This window comes from Apodemus sylvaticus, chromosome 16, assembly GCF_947179515.1.
Source record: "Apodemus sylvaticus chromosome 16, mApoSyl1.1, whole genome shotgun sequence".
Taxonomy (NCBI): domain Eukaryota; kingdom Metazoa; phylum Chordata; class Mammalia; order Rodentia; family Muridae; genus Apodemus; species Apodemus sylvaticus.
The window spans coordinates 8,025,876-8,053,357 of record NC_067487.1 but is presented as its reverse complement, the minus strand read 5'-3'; the positions used below and the strand labels follow the sequence as shown (position 1 = coordinate 8,053,357).

At 48.1% G+C, this 27,482-nt stretch overlaps 1 protein-coding gene across 1 annotated transcript in view; it reads right to left on the bottom strand.

The window, feature by feature from the left end:
* Positions 1-3,145: 3,145 nt before the first annotated feature.
* The window catches only part of Ube2ql1 (ubiquitin conjugating enzyme E2 Q family like 1), a 37,457-nt gene continuing 13,120 nt past the window's right edge, over positions 3,146-27,482 (bottom strand). The window contains exon 2 of the mRNA XM_052159779.1: positions 3,146-3,798. Coding sequence (XP_052015739.1) covers positions 3,667-3,798 — 132 coding nt within the window. The 3' untranslated portion in view covers positions 3,146-3,666. The remainder of the gene's footprint in view (positions 3,799-27,482) is intronic.

Sequence of the window (27,482 nt, the reverse complement as noted above, 5' to 3'; positions counted from 1 at the left end):
GCTGGTGAGGGAAGATGGTGGCATATGACTGTCTCTGCCCACTGGCCAGTTACCTCCTTTTTGCCTGAAGGGAGGTAGATTTCTTAGCTTTGTGGAAATGAGATTCGAGGAACACTCTAGGTCTGGAGTGAGAGTTCTCCTCACACTGGGCTCCATAACAAGCATGACCTTAAGTAGGGCCCTGTGAGGACGCAGCCATGTGTGTCAGGACACAGCAGTGTGTGAGCATGTAGAAGGCGTGGTGCATCTCCGCTGGCCTGTCATGGCACAGAGCATGAGGAAGGTAGCTTCCGGTTAATAGAGTCATAGCAATATTTTTGTTTTAAGGGATCCCTTGCTTCTTTTAAAATTTTAAAAATTAAAAAAAATCAAAATTAAAAAATAAAATTAAAATTAAATTAAATTAAATTAAAATTAAATTTTAATTAAAAATAAAATTAAAAAAATTTAGTTTTTTAAAAATTGTAATTAAAAACTTCTTTTAAAAAAGATCTATTTATGTATGTACACTGTAGCTGTCTTCAAACACACCAGAAGAGGGCGTCAGATCTCATTACAGATGGTTGTGAGCCACCGTGCGGTTGCTCGGATTCGAACTCAGGACCTTGGGAAGAGCAGGCAGTGCTCTTAATCGCTGAGCCATCTCACCAGCCCCAGTCAAAAATTTCTTTTGGTGTGTGTGGTATTGCACATTTGTGTGGAGTCCAGAGCCTGGTGTTTGGTGTCTGCTCTTGACTGGTGCTTACCTTACTGCTTCCTGATGGGGTTTCTCAGTGAACCCAAAGTTGAATCATCAGTCAGCTAACCTGGCTGGCCAATGAACTGCAGGGAATCTTCTGTGTCACCTCATTCCCTCCTAGGCTGTAGTTATAGGCACACATCACCACACATGGCTTTTCACATAGGTTCTGAGGGTCTGGGTGGGGTCTTGCGGCTTGCATGCCAGGCAGGAGAGTGAACCATCTCCCTAGCTGAAAATCGCATTTCTTAATGCAAATAATTGTTCCCCCCCCCCCACAAATATATACAAAATAATAGAAATGCCATGCAAAATAAACTAAACTCCAGGTACTAGAAAGTATAAAATGGGGTGTAACACCTTCCCTCTTGGTGGATGGCAGTCACAGGGCCAGTGGGGTGACACCAAGTCTTGTGGTAAAGCCCACCCTGGAATAAAGAAAGAAAAGTTCTTCATTCTTCCAGCAGATAAAATGCAATGACCCAGCTCTGCACCTGTGTCTTTTTGTTTTCTCTCTTGAAAGGGTTGGTTGGAATAGGAAATTATCTAGAGATTGGGCCCCGAGATATCTGAGGAACAGCTTGTGCCCCGAGTTCTCAAGGTCCGCCACTGAAGGCACACCATAGCAACCGCCAGCCACACGCATAGAGGCCGGTCAGGGGTCAGGGTGAAGACCTGAACACGCTTCCTGCCATCCGGGCTCCGTGGCCCATGGCTGCTTTGGGGGAACTTGAACAGGCAAATGCCTTTTAACAGCGGCTGCTTTGTGTGTCCGGGGAGAGTGAGAAAGTAGTCAGAGGGCTGGAAACACCGCCGCATCAGAAGAGCATCCATGAGCTCTGAATGCACCGGGCGAGGGGATGCACGTCTGCAGTCCTAGCACTTGGGAGTAGAGACAGAAAGATTAGGAAATCGAGACGAGTCTCATCTACGTAATGAGGCTGAGGCCGGCTAAGAATGCATGAGACCCCAAAGAAGCAGTGGTAATGCGACTGGGTATACTTGGTCGGCCTCCAGACACACTGGGAGGAGCCACTCCCTGTCCTTTGAGATGAGTTTTTTCTCCGTCCCTAAATATCTTTGAACAACGAGAAGTGGAACTGCCCAAGTAACTGCATAGAGTCAGCCAAGAAGCTGGCTCTCCTGTCACAGCTGGAAAACCGCAGTGGCAACATCTGAGCACAGCCGGCCATGCCGCCATGTTTTCTACATGCAGACATGTAGGCTCCACTCAGCTTCCTGCAGCATTTACCCCACCAGGTGTTTGCGAGAGCATGGGCTCCTATGATGTGTTTCCTGCCTCTCAAATGCTGCTCAGGACACGCGTGTGTTGGTATCGGCCCTGCCTGAAATATTAACCCTTTAAATGCAGATGAAATACTTCCAGTGGGGCTGGAGAGTTGGCTCTGTGGTCAGTAGCACTGAATGCTCTTCCAGAGGATCTGGATTCAATTCTTAGCATCTATGTGGTAGCTCATAACCATCTGTGAGCCCAGTTCCAGGGGAGTCGATGCCCTCTAATGGTTTCCGAAGGCACAGGGCATGCATGCGGTCCACAGACATACATGTAGGCAAAGCATCTACATTTATTAAAAAAGAAAGGAAATAAGGTATATAGACAGACAAACAGGAAGGAAGGAAGGAAGGAAGGAAGGAAGGAAGGAAGGAAGGAAAGAAGAGACAGACTTCCAGAGGAAGCCTAGCCCACCATGATTGATTCTCGAGGCTGGGTGTCAGGTATGCATGGTTTTATTTAAAATGTGTCCAATAAGATTTTTCCACTTGGAATGAACATTTTACTTCTGTCTGCATGTTGTCATAAACATTATCTCCTCATTTCATGGAGTTTCTTAGAAAGTTCTAGGTGATTTAACAGAAGAGTAAAATGAAAGTGTGGGGAGATTAAATAACAGGGAGGTCACACCACAGCGAGGGTGCTCTTGCTTCAAGTCAGGGACACACAAGTGACTAGTGGGTGAAGTAACAGACCGGGTCATGCAAGTCCCCTTGTGTCACCTGGTGTCCTTTGGCAGTTCTGGTGTCTCCTGTCACTAGCACGGAAGACAAAATGAGTCCGACAACATCGGCAAAGGGGAAATTGTCTTCTGGTGGCTGAGCAGACAGAGAAGCGCTGTTGCTGGAGCATTCCCTAACGTCTAAAGAGACTGTTCCCCCGTCTGCTGATCTGAGCACCCAGGGAGGGGCACTTCATGTCCTGAACCCCCCCGGTGGCCGCAGCACCCCCTGCCTCTCATAAAATGGCACTGATTTATCTTCGAACAGCAGCACAGAACAAGATAAGCATGGGAGCACGTTTTAATCAAGTGGGCAGTTGTAGTTTTAAGTCAGCACTAAAACCTGGCAACGTTAGATTGGTGTTTTCAGGAGCCAAAGGTCATAGCATGAATGAGGTCTAAATGTCATCACAGAAGACCACAGGCCACAGAAAGAAAGACACGTCTTCAAGTTAGGTTGACCTGCCAGGAAGAGAAACAAATAGATCTCAGCAAACAGGGCGGGCAGGCCCAGGAGTGTGTGGCGCTCCGGACTCAGGAACACCCCTTGTATATGGAGATGGGGTGGGCGGGGCATTGAGTTCCCTCGGGGCTGAGCACAGCTGCTGTCACGGAAAGAAGCTAAGGGCAATTCGACAGGTGGGCAGAGGGGGGCGGGCAGGGAAACATCATCATCTCGGCATTTGTTCTAAAGTGACTTAGAGACGGTCATTTATTATGGAAACATAATCTCCGAGCAGTTTGCTCTTTCTCTCCGTAAACACGTCAGTTCATAAATAACTTAAGTGTGTCCTTTGCATTCAGAACACAGTTCTGGCTGGAGTAGAAAAGGGTAGAAGGTGCACAGCGGTGGAGGAGATGGCAGGGTGGAGTGTGGACGGGCGGCTCGAGTGTCTGGGGCGCGTGCAGGCATCAGCCGTCAGACACAGGCGGGGTGACCCAGCCGTATTTCTCGTGTGTCTTCACCAAACTCTTAAAGGTTGCTTCAGCTTCCTTGCGGCTGAAGGACTTTTTTGACTTGCCGGCTTTTCTGCAGATCCGTCCCTGTGTGAGATGGAAAGAGACACCAGGTTAGAGGCTCAGCAGCCGATCTTTGTCTCCTAATAGAGTTTGAATCACGATGTGTTGACCACAAGCAAGGGTGGGCACTCTCATGGGATAGATGTGCGGCGTTACAGCTTTGGTAGAGGGCGCATTGTGAAGCTAGGGACTGTGAACCTTTTAGGGTTCAGGGCAGCTTCTGTTTTGTTCAAACTGATTTGATTTCTCCCTGCATCCTGAGATAAAGTTGAAGGACCCCTTAGGAAAATAGCATCAATTCAGACAGCAGCAAACAGCATTCTCACGGGAACGCTTCAGGTATAACTTGGGGGTTTTCTGAGATCATCATGGAAATAAATACATTTATATAGAGATATGTATGTTACGTGTTCGCAGTACAATTAAAAAATAAAATTTAAAGTCCGCTTGGGAACAATTACTGAACTTCTGCCGTTTCATGTGTTATGCAGCTCGGGAGGCAGGTGGGGGTCAGAGGTCAGGGCCACCTCCCCCAAAAGACTGTGTGTGTTCTGAAGAACTGAAGACTGGGTCCTGCAGTGGACAAGAAGACCTGGTTCATCTTAAGGTATTTGAGACAAGTCTGAGAAGAAGCGTAGTGTGTCCAACCATTTGATGTTGTGACAAGATGTTCTCCTCTACAAAGTTCACTCTTGAAAACCACATAACCGAATGATAAAGAATGAAAAAAAAACTTACAATATTTTCAGGGATTTTATGCTTTCACATTGGGCCAAATTAATAGCTACCCTCAGCCTCGTGCAGCCTGGAGGCTAGGCAGTGGACATGTCTGGTAGACCATGAGCAATGAGAAAAGAGGTATCACAATCAAAAGGAACATATAACTAAGAGCCTGTGGACTGTCACCATGAATTGGGGTGACAGTGGGCTCTTACTGGACAGCTTGCTGAATCGTCCCCTTGGCCCTGAAGACATACTTGCACACTCCTAACCAGGTGCATACTTTCCTGGGATGAATGTGCACAGATGGGGCCCAAATACCCCTCCCAAATATGGCTGCCTTCCGCCAGCCAGCCGGTACCTTCGTTCAGGTGCCTGCTACTTCTTGTAGTTTTGTGGTAATTGCACAGACTGTCTGCATTCCTGGGATGCTACACTCATGTCACAGTGTGATTGTGCTGGAGGAATGTCCAGGCCTCCATACTCTATCATAGCCCTGCTCTGCCACATACACACTGAGGGTGGCATCTACCCAGGCTGTGGGTCCAGAGGCAGGCAGCTTGCAGCATCCCTGGCTTTCTCTGGTAAACCAAGTGGGAGGCTCTGGACTGGCTTCTGAATCTATTACGGCCAATGGTGCTAGGTCCCAGGAACCTGGGGTGGAAAAGCAGCTTGCAAGTATGAATTCAGAACTTGTACTTCCATCCAGCGGGAGTCTTCTCATTTGCCAGGGAGATACTCGGGGAGGAATGCAGAATGCTCTGTGCTTCCAGCCACCCCCCTGCCCCCCACTGTCTACTTCTCTCTGCCATCCAGACTTTGACATCCTTTATAAAGACTTCCAGTCAGACTCAAAGAGCTTTCAAAGGGAGAAAGAACTTAAGGGGAGGGAAGGAAGTAGCTGCCTGATGGCTGTAGTAATGTCCCCAAGTCTTGCCAGGGTATGAGCCCCATGCTTAATTACATAGTGTCGTACTTTTACGAAGGGTGGTAGGGGCCACTGAGGCTCAAAACTCACACAGCCGTGGCTGAGGTCAAAGCCCAAAGCTTTGGTGTCAGACATAGGTGTTTGTGCATTTATTTGATTTAATTATTAATGATTAATTAATTTATTTGATTAAGTTGATTTATATATACACGTCGAGAGCATATAGTTTTGGACAATGAATATTTTAGCCATTTCTTTAATCTCTTTGCACAGTACGGGCAATTAATGTTCTAACAGAGTTCCGAATTAAAGGACCCAGACAAACAGGCATGCAGTAATTTTGGAATATTTTGTGGCTTTTTCATGAACACAAACTTTGCCTATTTGTGAAAGTCCCAACTGTTAGAAGATACAACCAACAAATCCCAGAGGAACAAGCCGCCCTTTGTTTCTTTTTTTCCCATGCTGGGAGAATCATGAACATAGAGTCCAGCGCGAAGTCCATTTGATGGTAGGGGAGAGGCTGCCAGGAGCCAGCAGCTCAATGCCTTCTCCCTGGTGAGAGCCAGTGGGAGGCTCTCAGTCCCCAGCGGTCCCCAGGCATGGGTCCTGTGGTGAGAACACACTGTTGCCCTCTCCAGATTGGCCATTTTACTATTACACGCCTCAGCATTAGATGTCAGAACCACCACGTCTATTTCCAGTCCTGCCAGATGACTGACTTGTTTTCACTGATGCGTCCTGCAGTGCCAGGAGTCAGGGAGAGGAGACCTCTGCTCCCATTTGTCCTGTGGCCACTGCTGATTCTGTATGGGAGTTTCCACATTGCATTAGCTGGGTGCTAAGACTCACCCTGAGAGGGGCTAGCAACATTCCATGAACTGGGGTCCCAGGCAGAGTTAGAGCAGAAAGCCAGCTGATCACCCAGAATTTATTTGTCCCTGCTTCCTGACAGGATGGGAGGGAAGGCTACTGCTGCATCTCATGCCTGCTGGCAGGATTGCCCTGTGGTTATAGACCTTAACCTGCATCTGTGAGCTCAAACAAACCCACATTTCCTTAAATCACTTTTGTCAAGACTTTTGGAGCAGCGATAAAGCTAACTAAGCACTTGTCACAGATTCACTGTGGCAATAGAAGCAATCAGAGAAGCTGAGAACAGAGAGAGAGCCAGAGAGAGAGAGAGAGAGAGAGAGAGAGAATGAATTACAGTCTGTCTGTCTTACTCTCAGAGCACCCACCTCCACTGTCTGTTTCCATATAATAACCAGAGGCTAGTCTTGACATTTCTTTTGGATAACTCCTGCTTCTTCTCAGCTATCTTCTTGTATTTCATGAGAAAAGACTTGGATATGACACGCTTTCCCCTTCACTACGAGAGCTTGGTGTCATCCTTCAGAGTCTATGACAACATTCCTGACAATCTTTCTCCAGAGCTACAGGCGGTTCCTACAAGTGTCACCGTGGGAACACAGTCTTTGCCTCCCCAACCTTTAAGGGCTCAGACCAACACTGAATAAGAAGAGTGTTAAGCAACAACACAGGAGGTGGGTCTGTACCTGTGACACAAAATGCTCTACGTGCCTTTGGTTTGATCTGGCCTTGCCACAGGTTTTAAAAATATAGGCATATGTGTGTGTGTGTGTGTGTGTGTGTACGCGTGTGCATGCATGTGGGTGTTTGGGCTTATGTGTGGAGGGCAGAGGTCAAACTCAGGTGTCATTCTCCAGGTGCAATCTACCTCGTATTGATATGTGATCTCTCGCTTTATCTGAAACTCACTGATTAGGCTAGGCTGCCTGGCTGTGGGAACCCTGGGATCCTCCTGAGTTTGTCTCCACAGTGCTAGGGTTTTAAGCATGCCCCACCACGCTTTTCTACCTGTCTTCTGGGAGTCAAGTTAAGGGCCTTATGCTCGCACCGATAACAGTTTCCTGAGTCCCGGTTTTTGGCAGCAAGGGGTGGGGGAAGCCAAATGATTAAGCAAGAAGACATCTCCCTTATAACCAACAGGCTAGAATCCAAAGACTGGCCCTCTTTGATTTTGCACAGTCCCCATTGTACCCTCCTGCACTCTGCCTTTCTGTTGTCAGAGTCACTGTCGATTGCTCCCTTGGCCTCATTCATTTAGTGTGCTGGGCACTGGGCTGAGCAAGCAAGGCCACCTCTGGGAGCCTTGGAGCCATGGTGTGGACACTATGGGTTGCAAGCATGTTGTGGCTTCATGGGTGTGAGTGACGCCCGAGTGTGAGAAGCCTGCTGTTGGTTATTCTGGACAGAGTGGATATAAGCATCACATCCGGCTCCATTTCACTAGGTGCTGGGTGTGACAGAGGATGTCAAATGTCCCAGGGAGAACAGTCACTCCCACCCGGTATATGGCATGGGGCCAGCAAAGGGGCCTGGACCCATCTCTTCTGCTCAGCAGATGCATGTGGCTCTGTCCCAGGAGCAGGGACAGTGCTGGCTGCTGGGACGCATCAGGTCCTGATCGTCTTCCAACCCAGTTTGGAAAGGAAGAAGGAAAGGGTGGAGCTTAGAGAAGAGGTGTGGAGGTGTCTGTGTCACACATTTTCTTGATACTGCTGGAGTAAGCTTTGAAATGCAGCCCCAAGTAAAGACTCAACATAGACTGCTGTAGTCCGGGAGCCATGACCAGATGCTCTGTGGGATTAGACATGGAATTTTTAGGCTGTGTGGTGCATGCATACACACGTGTGTGTATGCTTACACATGAGTGCATGTACCAGGTGGGGAGGAGTTGCAGAATTCAGCTGATTCACACTAGATCCTCATTCCAGCTCTCTCTCCATATGTGACATCTGGCAAATTACCTGCTCGGGTTTCTCTGTGTAGCCCTGGCTATCCTGGAACTCACTCTGTAGACTAGGCTGGCCTCGAACTCAGAAATCTGCCTGCCTCTGCCTCCCAAGTTCTGGGATTAAAGTGGCTCCCATGCACCACTACTGCCTGGCCCTGCTCTCAGTTTCACTGTAAAGTAAGCATCATAATCCCATTAGAAAACTCCAGGCTTCAATATGAGAAGCAGTGACTGGGGGTCTTATTGTCAAGTTAACCTGAGGCCCTTGTCCTGTAAGTTAATGTCAGTTTGTCTTCTCTTAAAAAAACATCACAACAGTTCTGACTTTTAAAGTGGCTCTCATGACTCGGGTTTTGCTTGCTTGTTTGTTATAAAACCGCCTTCAGGCAGCCTGGGTACATTGCAGGATCTAACTTCCCAGCCCTTTGCCTGCGGTGTTTGACATTGACACCTTGGCTCTGTATTGCTTACTTCCATAGGTTTTTATCCATAAACGGTCCTTTTTGATATTCGTGTTCTATTTGCCTGTGAGGTGTGAGTGCATATTAATGTTCCCAGCGTCCTCTTACAGAGTTTCAGGGCTCCTGAACATTTTCTTCTGAGCCTCAGTTCCAGAGTTGATTCTTGCTCTCAGCACCTTTGGAAGTGTCGCTGCTGGTTTCAGGAGCCGGGAACTTTGTTCCCCAGCACAGATTGCAAACCCAGGCAGTCCTGGCTCAGCCTTTTTTCTGTCATGCTGCTCCCTGGGGAGACACATAAAGCTCCCAGGCTCCGGGCTTGAAGAAAAACAGACACCGGGCACACGGAAACTTGAAAGGCGGCCCACCTGGGGTAGACTTTCTTTTAAGGGTGGACATTCAAAGCAAATCCCAAGCAAAATCCATTTGGATACACACACAGATAAGATGTCTCCCGAGTCACAGCTGCCAAGTCACAGAGAAGGACACCGGATCCACAGGAAGAAGACCTTACTGGATGGGATAAGATGAGGTATCAGATGGAAGGACCTGGAGCCCATGTAGCCTTTGGCATGACCCAAGTGTGTTGTGCACACATGTGCAAGTGCATGTATGTAGTTCCTATGAGTATATACTGGTGAATGGGTAAACACACATGAGTCAATGCGCATGTGCACATAGCTTGTCATATGTGAGCCTGTCAGGGTGAGTGCAAGTGCAACACCATCCTGGTGGTGATCAAACATGGCGGAAGTTCTCTGAAGAGATACAGCTAGACTGGAGCCTGGACTTCTGTGGAACAGAGGGAGCCCCAGGCCGAGTGGACCAGTTTAGTCAGCTGTGTGCTAGGCCCAGGCTTAGTCACTCTTTCCAACTGCAATCGACGCTGAGAGCCAGGAAGACAGATACCAAGGGTTGAGATGGTGGAAGCGTGCCTTTGGAGCATGTGGGTTGCTTCGGAACGCTGGGCGGGCATTGTCTGAAGTGAACCACCCAGAGTGCCAATGTCCCTTATGCCTCTTTGGGGATGGATGGTCACAGACAGACCCAGGGTTACTGGGGAATGGCTGTTGACACCAGACCATCTCAGGGACTTCACACAATCTTCACGACTTGTGTGGAACCAGATATTCTATCCCATGACCCCATCGACCCCCAAGGTTACTGTAGAGCAGAGAACACTGTGAGACCTTGGCAAGAACCAGGAAGGAAAACCAGGGTCAGGCACCTGGGTGCACCAGGCAGAAGGGCTTCTTGGAAAGCTGAAAGAAGATTAACATGGTGGGCCACCTTCAGGACATTCCAGTAATTACTAATCCCAGTTAGCCTACCTGCTTGGTCCCAGTCACCAGCATCTGGGCTCCCTGTCTTCTCAGATGGAATTTCATCGAAAGGTGCCTTCCCAGTATGGCTCAGAATTCCTTTTGTGAATTAGATATACCCCCTGCCCTCCCCCAACAGATTCACTTACACCCCTCTGGCACAACGCTCCAGACATTCTGAAACTTGCAGCGGTTCATGTCCCCGGCATTTAGGGTAAGAATAGTCACTTATGTGTTTTCAGAGGATGTAATTCTGAACACAAATGGAGGCAGTGATAATAGAGCCAACTCTCTCCAGGCCATAGCAGCATCTAATCCCGGCGGGATGCAGTGCATCAGGCCAGGACAGGCACGGGGTTAGACAGAGCACTGGGGTAGGTGGTCCAGTGGGCTTGGGGTTCTGGTCAGCTCAGCTACTGTTACAGTGCAGAGAAGGTTGAAGCCCTGGCTGGGGCAACACTGTCAGTTGGACAAGGCGCATGTGGGCAGGGCTTGGGGAGGGATCAGGGGGGACAAGAGACCAGAGAGGCTAAGGGAGAAAACAGATTTCCAGGGTTAGGTGCTAAGTCTATGCTGGCTGGGTTTTGGAGGTACATTAGAACTTCAGGCTGAAGTTGGGATGACAGGATGGACAGGAGCCCACAGTAAGGAATTAAACAGTTAATGTGAAGACGCCACACAGCACAGTGTGCGGAAGTTCACTTCACTCTGTTGTAGTAGAGCATAGGCCCTGGGGATGTGGCACTCTCCCAGTCCCAGTGCCCGCCCTGTAACCCCTGAGGGGTGGGTTTCCGGATCAGTATAACAAGCACCTTCAGGCGCCAGGAAGAGCAAGTGAGGACACACAGGTCAGATGACCCCACATCACCCACAGGGCCAGCTCGAAGGAGCCTAGGGCATGAGGGGTGGCTTGGGTATGACAGTCTCTCGCCTTTGAGCCCTTGTCCCTGGAAGGTGCTGCTGCTTGGTGGACTATTTAGGAAGCAGGTTTAGCTGGAGGAAGCCGATTGCCGGGGACAGCCCCGAGGGTGAGGACTCGGCCTCCGCTTCCTGATTCTACTGAGATGCTCCCACCTCCACCGAGACGCTCCCACTCTGCTCTGAACTTCATCCCCTCAACCTGTGGCCAGAATGAATCCTTTCTCCCCAGAGTGGCTTCTTGTGTCAGGTGTCCGACCACAGAGGCAAGAAAAGTTTAACTGATGCCGATGGCTATTTGGCTACAAAGCATGCAAACTTGAGCACGCTCCTGCTTTTATTGCTTTAACAGTTGCTGCTTTTGGGGGGGAAAATGTTTCTTTAACAGAAAGTGCAGTTTATCCATGAAGGAGCCCTAAGGGGGCAGCCTGGAGTCCCCAAGGGCTGGTAAAGTAACTGTCATTTGAATAGTCTCCAGTGGGTGACAGAGACATTGGGAAAGCAAGGTGAACAGGGCTTGCTATCCCTCAGTGAAGGAGGCCTCCAGTTGATGAATTAGTACAGAATAAAGAGTGAGTGAGTGAGTGAATGAATGAATGAATGAATGCAGTAGGCAGATTAAAATCCCCATGATGGGAAGGACCATGGACCATTTTGATAGAATCTGACTCTCTGTGGTACAGTATTTTAAAATTTATTATTATTATTATTATTATTATTATTACTATAACATGTATTGGTGTTTTGCCTGAATTCATGTCTGTGTGAGGGTGCCAGAGCCCCTGGCACTGGAGCTATAGCCACTTGTGAGCTGCCGTGTCAGTGCTTAGAACTGAATCCCGGTCCTCTGGAAGAGCAACCAATGCTCTTAACTGCTGAGCCACCTCTCCAGCCCCAAGAGTACAATATCTTAATGCAAAGCCACTACACTCAACAGGAAATATTTTCCATATTAGAACCTCAAAGAGAAAGCCTATGAGACCAAAGATTGTCTAGCCCAGTTCCAAATATTTTCCCAGTTCTTAGGCAGTTCATGGATTCAGGTATACTCTTAATTTTGTGAAACCACCATTGGCTTTGTGTACATTTTGATAGTGCTAATTGAGGATCTTTTTAAAGTGAAGGCACTTTATTTTACGTTCCCATAAAAGTTCCCCAGATACTGGCAATGCCAAAGGCACAGTTCACAGATTCTCACAAACACGGAACATCACTTTGCATTCTAAAGAAAGTTCTTGCAATTGTTGAGTCTGCATCAGAACAGATGGTATTTTGTTGGAGGAACCAAGGCCTGAAAAAGCAGCGTTTCTGCTAAAAATGTTCCTGATATCAGATGATCATCTTAAAGTTGCTGTTTTGAGACTTGATAGCACACTTCGGCTTGAGCAGGCAAGTCCCTGGGTGGGGTCTATTAGCGTGTATCTCAATGTGGTAGAGAGACGGCAAGGCTTCACTGAAGATAGACATGGCCTACCATGTGCTAGTCACTCACCGCTCTCAGGCTGGGACAGTCTTCACACTGGACATGGCAGGACATGGTCACAGCTGGGCTCAGTGACTGCCCAACCAGCTACACACATGAAGTAACCGAGACACAGACAGACCAGTGAGGTGCTGGAAGCCACAGAGCTCGGGGCACACAGCCAGGCCCTGACAAAGGAATCTTTGGCTGTGAAACATTCTCAGCAGCACAGAGAGAAGCAGGACCCATAGGACAGACAAGCAAGGCAGTGGCCCCCACCCCCCACGTACTTCCTGCCTTGGCCTCTCAGTGACACAGAGTGACCCCTCCCTAGGGAGCTCTCTCCCACCATTGGTGACCCTTTTGTCTTGAGCTCTAAGCCTGTTTATTCCCTTATTACCACTACACATAACCCTCAAGACTTCCAGGGCACCAGCTCTGCCCTATGACCATTTCTGGCCTCTTCCCCTCTGCCCCAGGACTTGATCTGTTTGTGTCACCTGCTCTAGCTTCCCTTCTGTCACTGTGACAAAACACTGTCCAGAAGCCACTTATGGAAGGAAATGGCTTATGTGGGTTACACTCCGAGGTCACAACCCTTCTTCATTGAGGGAAGTCAGAGCAGGCAAACGATCAGAAATCACGGGGAAGACTGCTTGCTAGTGCTCAGGCACAGACTTAGTCAGCTCTTTACACAGTCCAGGACCACAGGGTCAAGTGATGCTGTCTCCGTGCACTAGACCCTGCTGCATCAATTCACTATCAAGACTTCCTCCACAGACATCCCACAGACCAGCTTGGTGCAGTCATTCACTCTGCTGAGACTTTGGGTGATTCTAGGCTGCATCAAGTTGACAGTTGACACACTATTAGGATAGTCTTATCCCGAGATAAGGAGTCATGGGCATTGTTTTGAATATCTACTTTTGTGTTGTGCTAGGAATTGAGCCTGGGGCCTCTTAGGTGCTGGGCAAGCACCTTATATCTGAGCAATATTCCTATGTATGGGCAGATGGATTGAGCTCTGTGTACCTCAGGCTAGCCTCGAAGTCAATCAAAGTAAGGAATGACCCTGACCACTCTCCCTGCCTCCTTCCGCCACATGCTGGGACTACACCTGGTTTGTGCATTCTGGAGATCAGACCCAGGGCCTTGTGCATGACAGGAAAGCAGTCTACCAATTGAGAAACATTCCCAGACCCTGCTTATTTTGTAGGTACTTTATAATTTTTTTTAGATAGTATTTTATATGGGTCAAGCTGAGATACAGCCTCTTCAGTGCTTGTATACTTCTAGATTCTATATGGGAGGTTCTCTCAAAATATCCTTATATGTATACCTCATTGTCACGGGCAGACCAGCAGATTATGCTACATTTGTATTTCTGCATTTGCTTAAACATTTTAGTCAAGGTCTTAACACCATGAAGGTTTATGCCATTGCTCTCACCAATAGTTGTGGTCCCCTGGCTTAAGAGGACCTTGTCTGATTGCACACTCTGTGAATGGCATTGAAGGAACAATGGTATTTCACCAGCCAGTTTGACCTTGGTTCAGATCTTGGCTCACATTTTTCCCTACCTGTAGATTTTCCTTCTCCTTGGGACATTTAGAAAACAGAGTCCAGCTTCCAGCCCTCAGCATGGCAGGGGTTGGTCTTCATCCATTCTCACTTCTGCTCTCTTGTTGGGGCTGGGGACAACTTGGCACACTCAGTCTGTGGCCATCACCTACTGTGAGCCCATGGCGTCATCATCTGTTCAAGGGGCCTTCCCATAATGCTTCACATAAAAATGGACGGGCCCGTGGCTAGCCACCTTGTGGAAGAGGTTACATCTTTGTCCCCAGAAAGGACACACGGCTGAGTGATGCACACCGCAGAGCAGATGGTTTCCAGGGAGACAGGATGTGAGGAAAGTTACTCACCCTTCCCACCTCCCGCCTTCTGCCCTTTTCCTACAGAAGCTCGACACGAACAAGTCCCACCCTCCCGCAGTGACCATGGACTCTTCTCTGTCAGCTCCTGCCCCTGCTGGCTTCATCGCTCTCTACCACCAAGCAAAGGGAACATTCATGGTTCCCATTTTCTGGATCCCCTAGCACAGATCATAGGAAATGCCTTTGAAGAGAAACTCCTTCTGGAAGGGGCATGGGTGGGGCATGGGGGAACCAAGTCAACACTAGAAACGGTGACAGCAGAGAGTCCCAGGAGACTGGGTGCCAGAAAGAAGGGCAGGCACACACTCATGTCTGCCCCTACTGGGAGAGCATCACTATGTGGGGACAAATTGTTCTGGAAAACCTGCTTTAAGGAGAGCAGGATTTTGCCAGCAGCCAGGGCAGCAGGCCTGGAGTTCCCTCTACAGATGGTTTCTAACCCTGAGGCACAGGTCTGCCTTTGCACTTGCTGTGACATTTCACGGCTGTCGTCTGTTTCTTAAGCAACAGGACTCCTAACGACAGAGAAAGTTCACATTGCATATCACAGCTCTGGCATTTGCAGATGGGGGAAAGAACTATGGCATTAAACAAATAAAACCAACTCCAGATATGTTTTCTAGAAAATTCAAGTGAGAAAATGTTACGATTTGGGCACACGCTGCATAAAATACACATTACTCTTTAGGATAGTTTGCTCTTGGTATCAAAACACAGCAAGTAGCCTACAGGGATGTTTACTTAATCTTCTTTATCAAAGATGTTCATGAGGTCAGGAAGTTGAGTTCTGACTACTACACACATCCACACCCTTGCTGGACAGAGGTTTGGTTTTGAGACAGGGTTTTTCTGTATAGCTCTGGCTGTCCTGGAACTCACTCTGTAGACCAGGCTGGCCTTGAACTCAGAAATCCACCTGCCTCTGCCTCCCAAGTGCTTGGACTAAAGGCGTGCACCACCACCGCCTGGCCAGCTGTTATACTTTAATATGCCTTGAGCAGCCCAGTAGCTGGGCAGCTGTCTGCCCTCTATGCTGTTAGAATCTACCTCCTGTCTATAATCCAAGTTATTACTTACCACGCATCATCTGGGCTGCTCTTAGTTCCCATCACAAAGACTCCTGGGCCGTGTTCTCTTGGCTGTTTGCCGATGGTGCCTCTCCTTTCTCCTCTCCTGCATGCTCTATTCCATGGTGGCTTCTTCTTCTTTCCTCCTTCCTTTTCCCGGGATTCCAAGCCCGGGAAACCTAAACCTCACCTATGTCTCTTCCCCCCTGCTATTGGCTGGTGACATCTTTATTTACCAATCAGAATGAACAGGGGACAGGGTCCCTCAGTACCTTACATATGGACTCATCTTTAGGACAGTTTTGGGGGGATCCCAATAAACATTAGGATACAAACAACATTAGGCCAACCCAACTACATGGACAGACAGCTGACTCGTTCGAGGCCACGTGATTATTACTGCTGTTCTTGATGGATGTCGGCGGCTGAGTGGGTGTGGCCATGTGACATAGATACTTCTTGGTGTTCTTGGTGCCCTAGACAAGCCTAGATCTTCAAGAACCTAGAAACTTCGGTGTCAATGCTGGCCACTGTTCTAAGGGCTAAGACATGAGGCTACCTTAGGGAGACTCTGTGGGACAGAAGTGGCAATTTGTAATCCTTGGAGTTGGGAGGTGGGTCACAGGCTTAATTACTGATGGCAGGGAGTGTCTAACAAGGACAGTGAGGTGACTATTGAAAAGCTCAACCAGGCTGGAGAGACAGTTCAGTGATTAAGAGCACTGACTGCTCTTCCAGAGGTCCCAAGTTCAATTCCCAGCAACCACGTGGTGGCTCACTACCATCTCTTCTGGTGTATCTGAAGACACAGACACTGACTTATATGAGTCACAGACTAAAGAGTGTACTCATATAAATAAGTAAATAAATCTTTAAAAAGGGAAGAAAGAAAGAAAGAAAGAAAGAAAGAAAGAAAGAAAGAAAGAAAGAAAGGCCCAACCATGTTTTCCTGCTGAGCAAACAATGCCATCAGCCAGCGGATTGGAAACCATGCCACGCCCTAAAGGTCGCACAAATGTTGTGTGTTCACAGGTCCTGGCTTCCTGCAGCCCTTTCTCTGAAGCCAGCTGAACTCAGGAGTGCACTTGTCCAGCCCTCTGCTCTTGGCCTTGGACCTCTCTTAATCGGCCCATTGCCCTAACGAACAAGCACAGCGGTGGTGTTCTACTGGAGACAGCATGGATTCAGCAACTCTGTGACCCAGAGGGCAAGCCCTAAATACCATCTTAAAAAGTGATGTCCTTCATCTCCCCATTCCACCCCCAGAGAAAGTTGGACCTTTAGGCCCTGAAAAACTTTTAATGACCAAACTTTCTATAAGATGCAGACACCATTGGATGCATTTGCCCCGAGAACACCCTTTGGATTGTTTTGTGCAGTGTCTGCTAATGAGGCGCTAATGAGGTAGCAGGCTGTAGGTGCAGAAGCAAGCATCCTCTCCGCAAGAATGAAGACTCCTCCCCTCCCTGCCAGGACTCCAGGCTTTGAGGAGGAGGAGGGGGAGGAGGGGGAGCCAACAGTTTCACATCCCCGGGGGTTCAGATGACTCAGCAGATTACCACCCTGATTTCAAAGGCCCCAAGGTGCTTGTTTTGAGTCATTTCAATGGGTGTGATGCCCTTAACACAAGTCGTCTCAATACACTTTAGGGAAACAGTCTCTCTCCACGAGCCTCCTCCATGGCAGGCCTGGCTGTGAAATCCAGCAGCCACCAGCAGAGGCTAACGCTGGAGGCCTGTATGCCTCCATACTGGAACCTCAGGGGTTCTAGATTATTCTGCCTGCTCTCCCCACACCTTCAAGGCATGCAGCTCTTGCAAGGCTGGGGATTCCAAGTCCTAAGCAGCGATGACCAGAGTATGATATTTTATGGCCTGAGAGTGAAGTTCCCTCCAGCCCACCCCTGCCTCCCCAAGTTCTTCCTTCACTCCTACACCCCACCCACACTGCCTTCCTACACTCCACTGTCTACTAACATGGCATCTTGTACAAGTCAGAGTCCCAAGAAAATGCCAACCACACAGGGTGCTGCAAGCACCTGGAGGAGAAGAAAGGCTCCATACAACTTCAGGGCTGCACTGTCTTTCAAACCTGCTGGTTTCATACAGGTGCTGTGAGCGCCTGGGGCCTGTTCCAGAGTAGACCAGACCCAATACACACACTTTTATGTTGCCAGTGAAACGGGGCAGAGATACCGGTGTGGAACAGCTTAGTGAGTGTTGCCGAAACAAGCTGGGGATGTCACTGTAAAACAGAGTGTTCTGCTATTGTGAACTAGACTGCAACCAAGCAAGGATGCTGATTCTAAATTCCAGTTTCTAGTCTCTTTTCAAAAGCTTAGAAAACCGAGGAACCGATCTTTTAGTTTGACCTAATACAATTAAAAAGATTCTCCAAAAGGACCTGGGGTGTCTGTTAGTACTTCCAAGTCAATTTTGAGGATATATTGCAACAGTTCCTTAATTTGTGTGAGTATGTGGTAATACAGCTATGCTTTTTGGGTTAAGAATTACATAAGTAGAGAAAATAATTTCATCTGATTTTTATGAGCATCTCTGAAAACTTTCAAACAGTGCCTACTGTATACTCCGTCATAGGCAAAGCTTGTGCCAGTCCCTGCTCTGAGGACTTGTATAAAAGAATTCCATAATCTCTATTGGTGAGGAAGAAACTGAGGCGAGGTCTAAGGGGCACTGGCTCACAAGGCCCGCCGCAGACCGTGCAGTGCTGGGTCACAGAGTTCACGGACAGCCTCACCTCTCACTCTACCTTGCAGCACGGCCTCTGAGCCCCACTCTGCACTGAGTTCTGCCCTGTAAGCCACGCACAGTTCTATGCCCAGCATCCAGTGTGTGCTCCAGCATGTTCACGGGGCGATGCCCAATAGCTGTCGCTCAGTTAGCCCCCGTGACCGGAAGTACACCCCTTAGAGACAGAAAGAGTAGCCCTTAGAGGCCGGAAGTATAACCCTTAGAGACCCGAAGTGTATCCCTTAGAGACAGGAAGTGCGGTCCTTAGAGACCGGAAGTGTAACCCTTAGACCACTGCTAGAAGGACTCATCATCATTTCTCAATGTGTCCTGTGTGGTGGTTCACATATGTTGGGGTAACTTTAAGTACAGTTGTACTTTTACAAATGAACGTTTGAAGAATTGGGGGGCAGATCCTTTCTCTGTGAAGGCCAAGCAGCACCATAAACCATCGTTCTAGAATCAGGGCTGGACCCATAATGCTTGAACATTTACCAGAAACGTCAGCCCCTCGTGGGATCCTCCAATACCTCATCAGTGAGCCAGGGCATGTCCGCCTCACTGAGCTACAGAAGAGCCAGCTCTCACTGAGTCTCAGCAGTATAAGAAAATATGCTAAAAAATGAGCCACGTTTCACCAGTGAGACTAGGTAGGCCCATGCTTGGGGGTCAAGGGGCCTTGGGATCCAGCCTCTGCTCGTAATGAGAAGCTCACAGTAACTTATCCTGAGGGCAGTAGGCTGTTGTGCATCCAATCGGTGTGCAGCATGACCCCACCCTCCATCCAGCACCCCACTTATGAGGCTTCCTCTATAGTAATGAAAGCACAGGAGGAAACCTGATGTGTAGGGCAGTCTGTGCACTGTGCACACTAAGACAGTCTGTGCACAGTGATCACTAGGACAGTCTGTGCACCATGCACACTAGGACAGCCGGTGCACCGTGTGCACTAGGACAACCGGTGCACCGTGCACACTAGGACAGTCTGTGCACCTTGTGCACTGGGACAGTCTGTGCACTATGCGCACTAGGACAGTCTGTGCACTGTGTGCACTAGGACAATCTGTGCACCTTGTGTACTAGGACAGTCTGTGCACTATGCACACTAGGACAGTCTGTGTACTATGCACACTAGGACAGTCTATGCACTGTGCACACTAGGACAATCTATGTACCTTGTGTACTAGGACAGTCTGTGCACTATGCACACTAGGACAGTCTGTGCACCTTGTGCACTAGGACAGTCTGTGCACTATGCACACTAGGACAGTCTGTGCACCTTGTGTACTAGGACAGTCTGTGCACTATGCACACTAGGACAGTCTGTGCACCTTGTGCACTAGGACAGTCTGTGCACTGTGCACACTAGGACAATCTGTGCACCTTGTGCACTAGGACAGTCTGCACTATGCGCACTAGGACAGTCTGTGCACCTTGTGTACTAGGACAGTCTGGGCACTACGCACACTAGGACAGTGTGTGCACTGTGCACACTAGGACAGTCTGTGCACTGTGCACACTAGGAAAGTCTGCACTGTGCACAGTAGGACTGTCCATGCTCTATGCCCACTGTTGATGGCAGGGAAGGGCTACAAGATCCTGTCTGTCTGCTCAGCCATCCACAGTACTCTTGATCTTTCAGGTGGGCTGGGGATGGGAGCTAACAATCTTTAAAGAGGTAACTGACCAGGAAGAAGGCTGGTGGATAAGTGCAGAAAGATATGCGGGCTCCAGACCACTGCGCAGGGAAGGGTCTGTGTTCCTGTGTAAGTGTGTGTGGCTCACACGAGTCCCCAAGAATGCAGAGAAAATCCACGCCCTCTGACAATGCAAACTTAGCTTGTCCACTTTCTACTTTCAAACTATGTGGCTGCATTAATGTGGAAAAATTACCTAGGATCTTCTCTACTAAGAGAACATCTCAAGAGCTACCGACATTAGACAACCAATACGCTACCACAATCCTACACATTGCCACTCTGTCCAGGAACTTTCTGACCCTTTCAGGAAGAAACAAACCCTTAACAGCACAGAAAGAGCTATAGAGTGATACTGATTCCTGGAACAAACTATGTTGGCTTGTTGGTGCCTGGACTGCTGTGGACCAGTGGAGGGGGACGGGGGCCCCTTCTTAGAGAGGATTCCTGGGAGGGACAGGTCTTTTGAGAGGTTATTGATAAAACACTATGTCTTCTGAGTAATTCTGAATCTCTGGGGAAATCCTGTAATCACTGCTGGTCCACACACTAAATGGAAATGGCAGGAGAGCCCCTAAGCACCTGCTTCCTTAAAGTCTGAACTCGAATTCACAGAAATCTGCCTGCCCTTGCCTCCCACATGTGAAGATTAAAGGCCTGTGCTATTATGCCCAGTTTGCTGCAGACCAAGACAGGCGCACCACTTCAGCTTTTTCATAAAGCATCATGGCGGAATGGAACTGGGGGCCATCTATCTCTTCATTAAACTGTTACCACCATGCGGGTTCATGGCCAAAGTTAGTAGCAACAGAAATAATCCATTGATGCCATTTGTGATTCAATTGCCTTTTAGGGTTAGGTGCATTTAGAGGAAGAAAGAAAATCGGAAGATCATTTTAATTGCCATATTGCAAACATTGGGGATAACACCCTGAAGTTAAGATATAAATACTTATGTGCATTCTATTTGAATAAAAATGTATGTAAGAATTTTAAACATTCATTTTAAATTTACAGAGATGCCTTACATACAACCTATATTTACACACATTTGCATACATACATATACATATGTATGCACACACAGAGAACAGAGCCTTAGCTGTTGTCACAGGTTGTGACTTGTGAAGTATGTGGAGAATCTCCCAAATGTCTGGGGCTGGCCAACCCTGGCAGCCAAGTGTGGAGACTTGCCTAGGGCCATTCAGGCAGCTGGGCAGCTGCAGCGGCTGGGAGATGCAGCCAGGCCTCTGGCAGCTTTACTACCCAGGTGAAACCGAGCCTTGCAGAGTTCAAAGTTCAAAGTTCAAAGTTGCAAGAGGGAGGAGGCAGGAGGTTTGTCAAATGAGAGGAATGCCAAGGAGAGTGTGGGGCAGCACTGGAGGGGGCTCTATCAGCCTCTGCTGGGAGCCAGAAGGGAGGATGGTCCTAGCCTGTTCCTGGCCCTTGGAGGTAGACTGTTGGCGATATTTGGGAGCACTCTAACACATGTGTGGACAAATAAATAGAGAAGTTTTCTGTGACAAATGTCACAGGGGTCTGCAGTTTCTCTCAGGGTCGTTCAGTGTTTGCCACAACCAGTTTGATAGAACTACTGATTGCTAATTGTTCTCAGATTGACTATAACCAGGCAAGTAAAATCATATAATTCAAAGAACAAACCAAAGACAAGTGCAGAGATCTGCAAGCATTACTAAATTTCACACTGAATTTCCCTGTAGATAAAAACCATACACGGTGCTGCTGCCCGGCAGGCATGGGTCAGTGAGCAATGCTTTTCCCCTCCAGTGTCTGTCCAGGCACGCTGCAGAACTACACACACTTCAAAGGCTACCAGTCACAAACAAACCCCACAGAGCCAGCCGATTTACATTGGCTAAAGTAATGTGGCTGGTCCCAGTCACAGAGCGCTCGTGGTTCCAGGAGGGAAACTGCTCTGTCCTTGGTGTCAGCCACAGAACGTCCTTGGGTGGAGTTTGGCTTTGTTGCTAAAAATGTCCACTCTCCCGACGCTGCAATTACCAGGCACTCAGCACCCTCCAGCTTTCTCTAATGAATCATAATCTTGCTGTACCCAAAAGGCACCTGGTCTGCTTCATTTGGTGACATCTACTGAGTGTCCTCTAGGTGCAAGGTCTGGGCTTGTCCAAGGAGTCCCATGAACCTGCAAGCCTTTCTTCTGGGAGATATTTTTATGAGTTCCTTTATGTCTGAGGAGTAAGAATGAAATCTAAACACAGATGGCTGGGCAGCATTGCCTACACAGACACCATTTGCAATGGTTTGTGGGTACTACCACGCGGGCCTCCGAAGGGCTGTTTGACCCAGGGTGTGGGAACGCCTGGGAAACTGCAAGAGGACACTCTGAGGGTGGAGGGGAAGCTCCCAGTAAGAGTCTGGAAGGAAAGAAGGGGGCAGGCTTCGTGGAGAGAAGAGCAATGAGGTAGCCTGGGTGGACAGTGGGACACAATGGGGGCTTTGACATTAGGGTTCAGGAAGAGATCTGTGACCTGTGACACGTGAAACAAGCAAAATGCATCCCCAAACAGACCTCTGGGCTCAGACGAAGACGGCGCACACACACTCTAGCTCCGACGTTTGGAAGTAGAAACAGGAAGGTGAAGTTTCACTAAGACTGTGAGATATGCCTCTGTGTGTGTTGTCCACATTTGGGTCTATGGAAACATTCCTAGGGTAGGCACACAAAAGGGAGCCTGCCCTAACTCGGTATAGAGACCCCTAGTGACCAGAAGGTGCTAGCCAAACCCGAGAAACACAGGAACCTGGCACAAATGACTTTACTCCCCTCCTGACTTCCTGCTAGGAGATAAAAAGGTTATCTCTCACGCAGACACCAGTTCATCATTACCAGACACTCCCCTCAGCTCTGAAACTTGGAAACAAAAATTGGTCTTCACATTAAAACAGTGTCCTGATTCTTGTGATGAGGCTTCACAGGTCCTATGAAGGGGTGGGTAGTCTACCCTCCAAGGTTTAGCTTTTGTCTGGGCAGCAGGACCATTCATTGGTCTTTAAGAGTTCTGAATGCCCTTCTATAAAAACATCTGGGGGCTGTAGAGATGGCTCAGCAGTTAAGAGCACTTACTGCTCTTCCAGAGGTCATGAGTTCAAATCCCGGCACCCACATGGTGGCTCACAACCATCCGTAAAGAGATCTGACGCCCTCTTCTGGTATCTGAAGACAGCTACAGTGTACCTACATATAATAAATAAATCTTAAAAAAAATTCTTTTTTTTCCAAAAATAAAACATCTGGAGGGAAAAAGATCTGCCTCCCCCGTCAGAATGAATCTACTGTCAAAAGGTCATTAATGTGTTTAGCTTTGCACCCGGGTTCCTGGGACCATTGTGATGGAACCAATGAAGTCTCCAGGGCTAAGATAGCCTCTTCTGTCATGCCTTCCAGACTCTGCCAGAGATCCAGGTGGGGCACTGCAGAAGCAACAGTTATCGTGTCCTCTTGGTGACCTCTGTAAGCTGTCGAAGGCCTTCTCTAGCTGGCGAATGCAGCGAGAGCACCCTCCATTCCATCAGGGAAGCAGCCACTTCTAATGAGGCCTTGGGACGTTAAACATCCAAGTGGAGAAGCACCCTGGAGGTGTGCGTGGTGTCTGAGGGAAGCAACACACGTTGTTGTTTCTCAGTTCTCTTTTGTCTAGACACTGCATCTCATCACCTTGTATTTGGAATTTTGTCCAAGGAGGGATTTGTTGTCCATATGCAAAACTCAGTACTTCACAAGGAAAAAAAACTCTTCATAGGTTAGGGAGATGGTGCTAAACCCTCTGAGCTTAGCACAAGTCACTGAATTCCTGGCTTGCATGTGTCCTGGGTCACTAGGCCTATTTTTCTAACTTTGCTCATTGTGTGACTCAAGGCATTTGTTTTTAAAAGTCCTAAGAATGTTCTAGAATAAAACTCTGGTATAAAATTCCATCATAAATCTGTACCACCATACCATGAACCAATGAGGAGGGTGTCACATGTCACAGGCCCTGTCCCCCATGTCTGTTCTGAGCACACAGCACCTCCTTATCTACTCGTTCTCTTCTAGTAATTTCTGTTCCCCAGACTCATGGTCTTCCCCTACATACACACAATATTTAAAACGTAGCTTGCTAAACTATAAAGGGTTTGCTCACCCAATTTCAAAGACCTTCCCGAATATTCTGCAGTGTTTTCAGAAACATTATCCATCCCCGAATGTTATGACTTACTCACTTAAAAGAACAGCGGGAGACAGAAAAATAAAAGAAACTGAAGGGAGGTGAAGAAAATTAAGACTGGGTACAAAATGAAGATTGCACCAATTATAATCATAATTATGTAGAGAGAACAACATGCAAAGGGAAAGTTAAATGGCAAACATCGCATAACATACAGACACGTGCTTCCGGAAGACAAGATGGCTACATGTCCTTTGTTCCGTTCCACTTGGCTTGACTTACAGGACCAGTTGATACCAATGTGTCAATGAGACTCAACTTTTACAAAATAGTCTTTCACTGTATATTTCATAATTGGAAATTGTAGTAATTTCCCCACAGCAACAACTTTATCCCCCACCCTTGCTGGGAGTCCTAGCTTAATGGTGAAGTCTGGGCATTCCCATGATTCACACCCACTGTCCCATAACTGTAGAGGGGCTTGTTCTGTCCCCATGTGTGGCTGGGTGAGTGTTGGGTGGTCTTGTACCTTCTGAATCCTCTGATGAGCTCACTTGTTCTGTCTTCAGGCTGAGTAGATTTTTCTCTAATTAGAGTTCTGTCAATCTTGGACCCTTTGGCAATCTTAAATGATGGTACCCTTGGGATTTGTGCTACAGAAAAGAGAGTGATCCAGGGCCCCAGGGTGTCCCCTAAGAGCCTGGCATATAATGGCTCAGTCATGTCACTGTTAGGAGCCCATGAAAACATCGAACTTGTCTTGGTTCACAGGACCACTGGCCTCTTCTTTCTTATACCAAAATCCCTTCCTTCCACATTTGGGTAGAGGGCACTGGGCTGTAGGCATGTTTTGAGGTTGGATATAGAGTGTCTTAGTTACTGTTACATTGCTGTGAAGAGGCACCATGAACAAGGCAACTTAGGAAAGAAAGCATCTAATTGGAGACTTGGTTACAGTTTCAAAAGGTGAGTCTGTGAGCATTTTGGTAGGGAGGTCATGGCAGCAGGCCTGGGGCTGGAGCATTAGCTGAGAGCTTACATCTTATCCACAAGTGTGAGTGTGTGTGTGTGTGTGTGTGTGTGTGTGAAAGAGAGAGAGAGAGAGAGAGAGAGAGAGAGAGAGAGAGAGAGACAGACATGGAGAAAGAACAAAGAATGCACAACCTAACTGGAATGACTTGGGCTTTTGAAACCTCCAAGTCCACACCTAGTGACACACCTCCTCTAACAAGGCCACACCTCTTAATCCTACCCCCAAAATTGTTCTACAAACCAAGGAATAGGCATTCAACTGTATGAGCCTTTGAGGGCCATTCTCATTCAAACCACCGCCCCAATAAACAGCTAGTTCTGAAGGCTTTACAGAGATGGCATGGGATCACTCAACAGTCCTGAGAAGGACAACTCATAGTCACCCTTGCTTATGTCCACCACGTCAGTGGCATCCATCACATGATCACTGACTAAGAGCTACTGCAGAACCCACCGGTTTACCTTTACAACCAAGTGTGGATTCCCTATGGCTGGGTAGGGCTCTGGCTGGTTCTCAGGGGTGCCTGATGATGCCACGAGTACCCAGCATGAAGCTAAGACTTGTGCGTGTTCCTGGAGCAAAGGTGGAGATGCAAGACTCTGGAGATCTCAGGTGGGACAGGACAACTGAAAAGCTTTCGAGTGAGATTAGGTTCAGTGAAAGAATTGTTAAACAGGAATTTAAAATGAAAAAAATAAATACGAGGAAGCAGCCTGAGCCGCTGGGTAGAACTGTTTCTATTTGCCAACCACGGTACTCGAAACCTCATCATGCCTACATCGGTAGTTATGGCAACACACCCAGGCCCCATTCTCAGCTATCCCTGTAGGCTCCACTGCATGGAAAGATGAAATACCATCCTAGAGCTAGTAGTTTGTAGGCTATCAGACCCCAGTGATCATTCTCTCTCTGCACCCCGCAACTCCCAGCTCTCCTCGAAGCACTGGCATTACAGCACGAGTGGCCACGCCTCACTGTATACGTGGGTGAATCACTGTGACCTCAGGTCCTCATGCTTGTTCAACAAGCGCTCTCAGCCACTGGGCTGTCTCCCAGCCACAGAATGGGCCTCTTAGGAGATCAGAGTTGAGTAGAGTTATAAAGGTGCAAACTCCCAACTTCTAATAGAAAGCAAAGTTTAATTAGTCAGTGCAAACGGTAAGGGTAAGGGCTGGGTAAGGACTAGAGCCCTGCCTGCCTCTGAGGTGATGCCAGATGTCAGTGTCTTGTCATGCACAAGGCTTTGATGAGGTGATGCCCACAAAGGCCACAACAAGGGCCCATCCTGAGAGACTGCAGTGGCTCCAGAACAAAAGGGGGCGAGGTTAGCGAGTGCTCCTTCAGATTGAGCTGGGGCCGAGTGTGGAAAATTTGAGTCAACATGCTATCAGTGTGACCAGGAGACAGAAGATCCCTTTGCATAGTGAGTGTTGCTTGCAAATGCATGGCTGGACCTGTGGCAATAGTTTTATTCTATTTTAGCAAGTTCTAGTCCACAAGAGAAGGCTCATCTACTCGGCATTTCCACGCACTCGCTACCATGTCCACCATTCCATTGAGTGTGGGCCTCCCCCATGCAGCTGGGTGAGTGGTTTTCATCTTTAGGGGAGGCACCTTAAGCCAGTGCTAACGTGTGGTCTGGAGGAATAACAGGATAGGAGCCTGTTCTGCCACCAGATCCAGGGTTTTAGCTTAACCCCACCTAACAATAACATGACAGGAACAAAACAATATGGGTTTGTTAAACCTCTCTCCCGAAGGTTCTGGTTATGAGCTGTGCAATAAGCTTTCAGAGCGTTCCCCAGACCACTACCATCAATGCCCCTGAGCTTCTTGTCTGGACCAAGGGCTGCGGGGGCTGTCATACTGGATGGGGAAAGCTTCATTACCTTCACTAACTTGCTTGAATTAAACCACAATAACAACAGCATGACTTTGTCATCAATAGAAATCCCAGCCCTCAGCAGTCTAAGACAGGATTGCCATGAGCTTCATGCCAGTCTGGGTTACATAATGAGTCCCAGGCTAGCTTGGACTAAGAGTGAGATCCCAAAGCAGAAACAGAACAAAGCAAAATCAGAACTCCCATTGAAGTGGAAACTTCTGGTTTCCTTTTGGAAAGTCAGTAGTTATGTCAAATGATGTTTTGCCAGGGCACACAGGTGAAAGGATGTTTGGCTGAAGCAGACACAGGAAAGGACACATACAAAGAATATAACTATGACTCGACAGACACGGAGAGCTCAAGCATTGGTTCACTTCTCCGATGACATGCATGTATTGGTTCACCTTACATTGCGTTGCTGAGCTTCGCTTGTGGTGACTTCATAGACACAAACTCACCGAAGAACTTCTTGCCACTTCTGCTGACTCTGCCGATTGGAGAGCCTTGTGTTTTCTTCTGGACT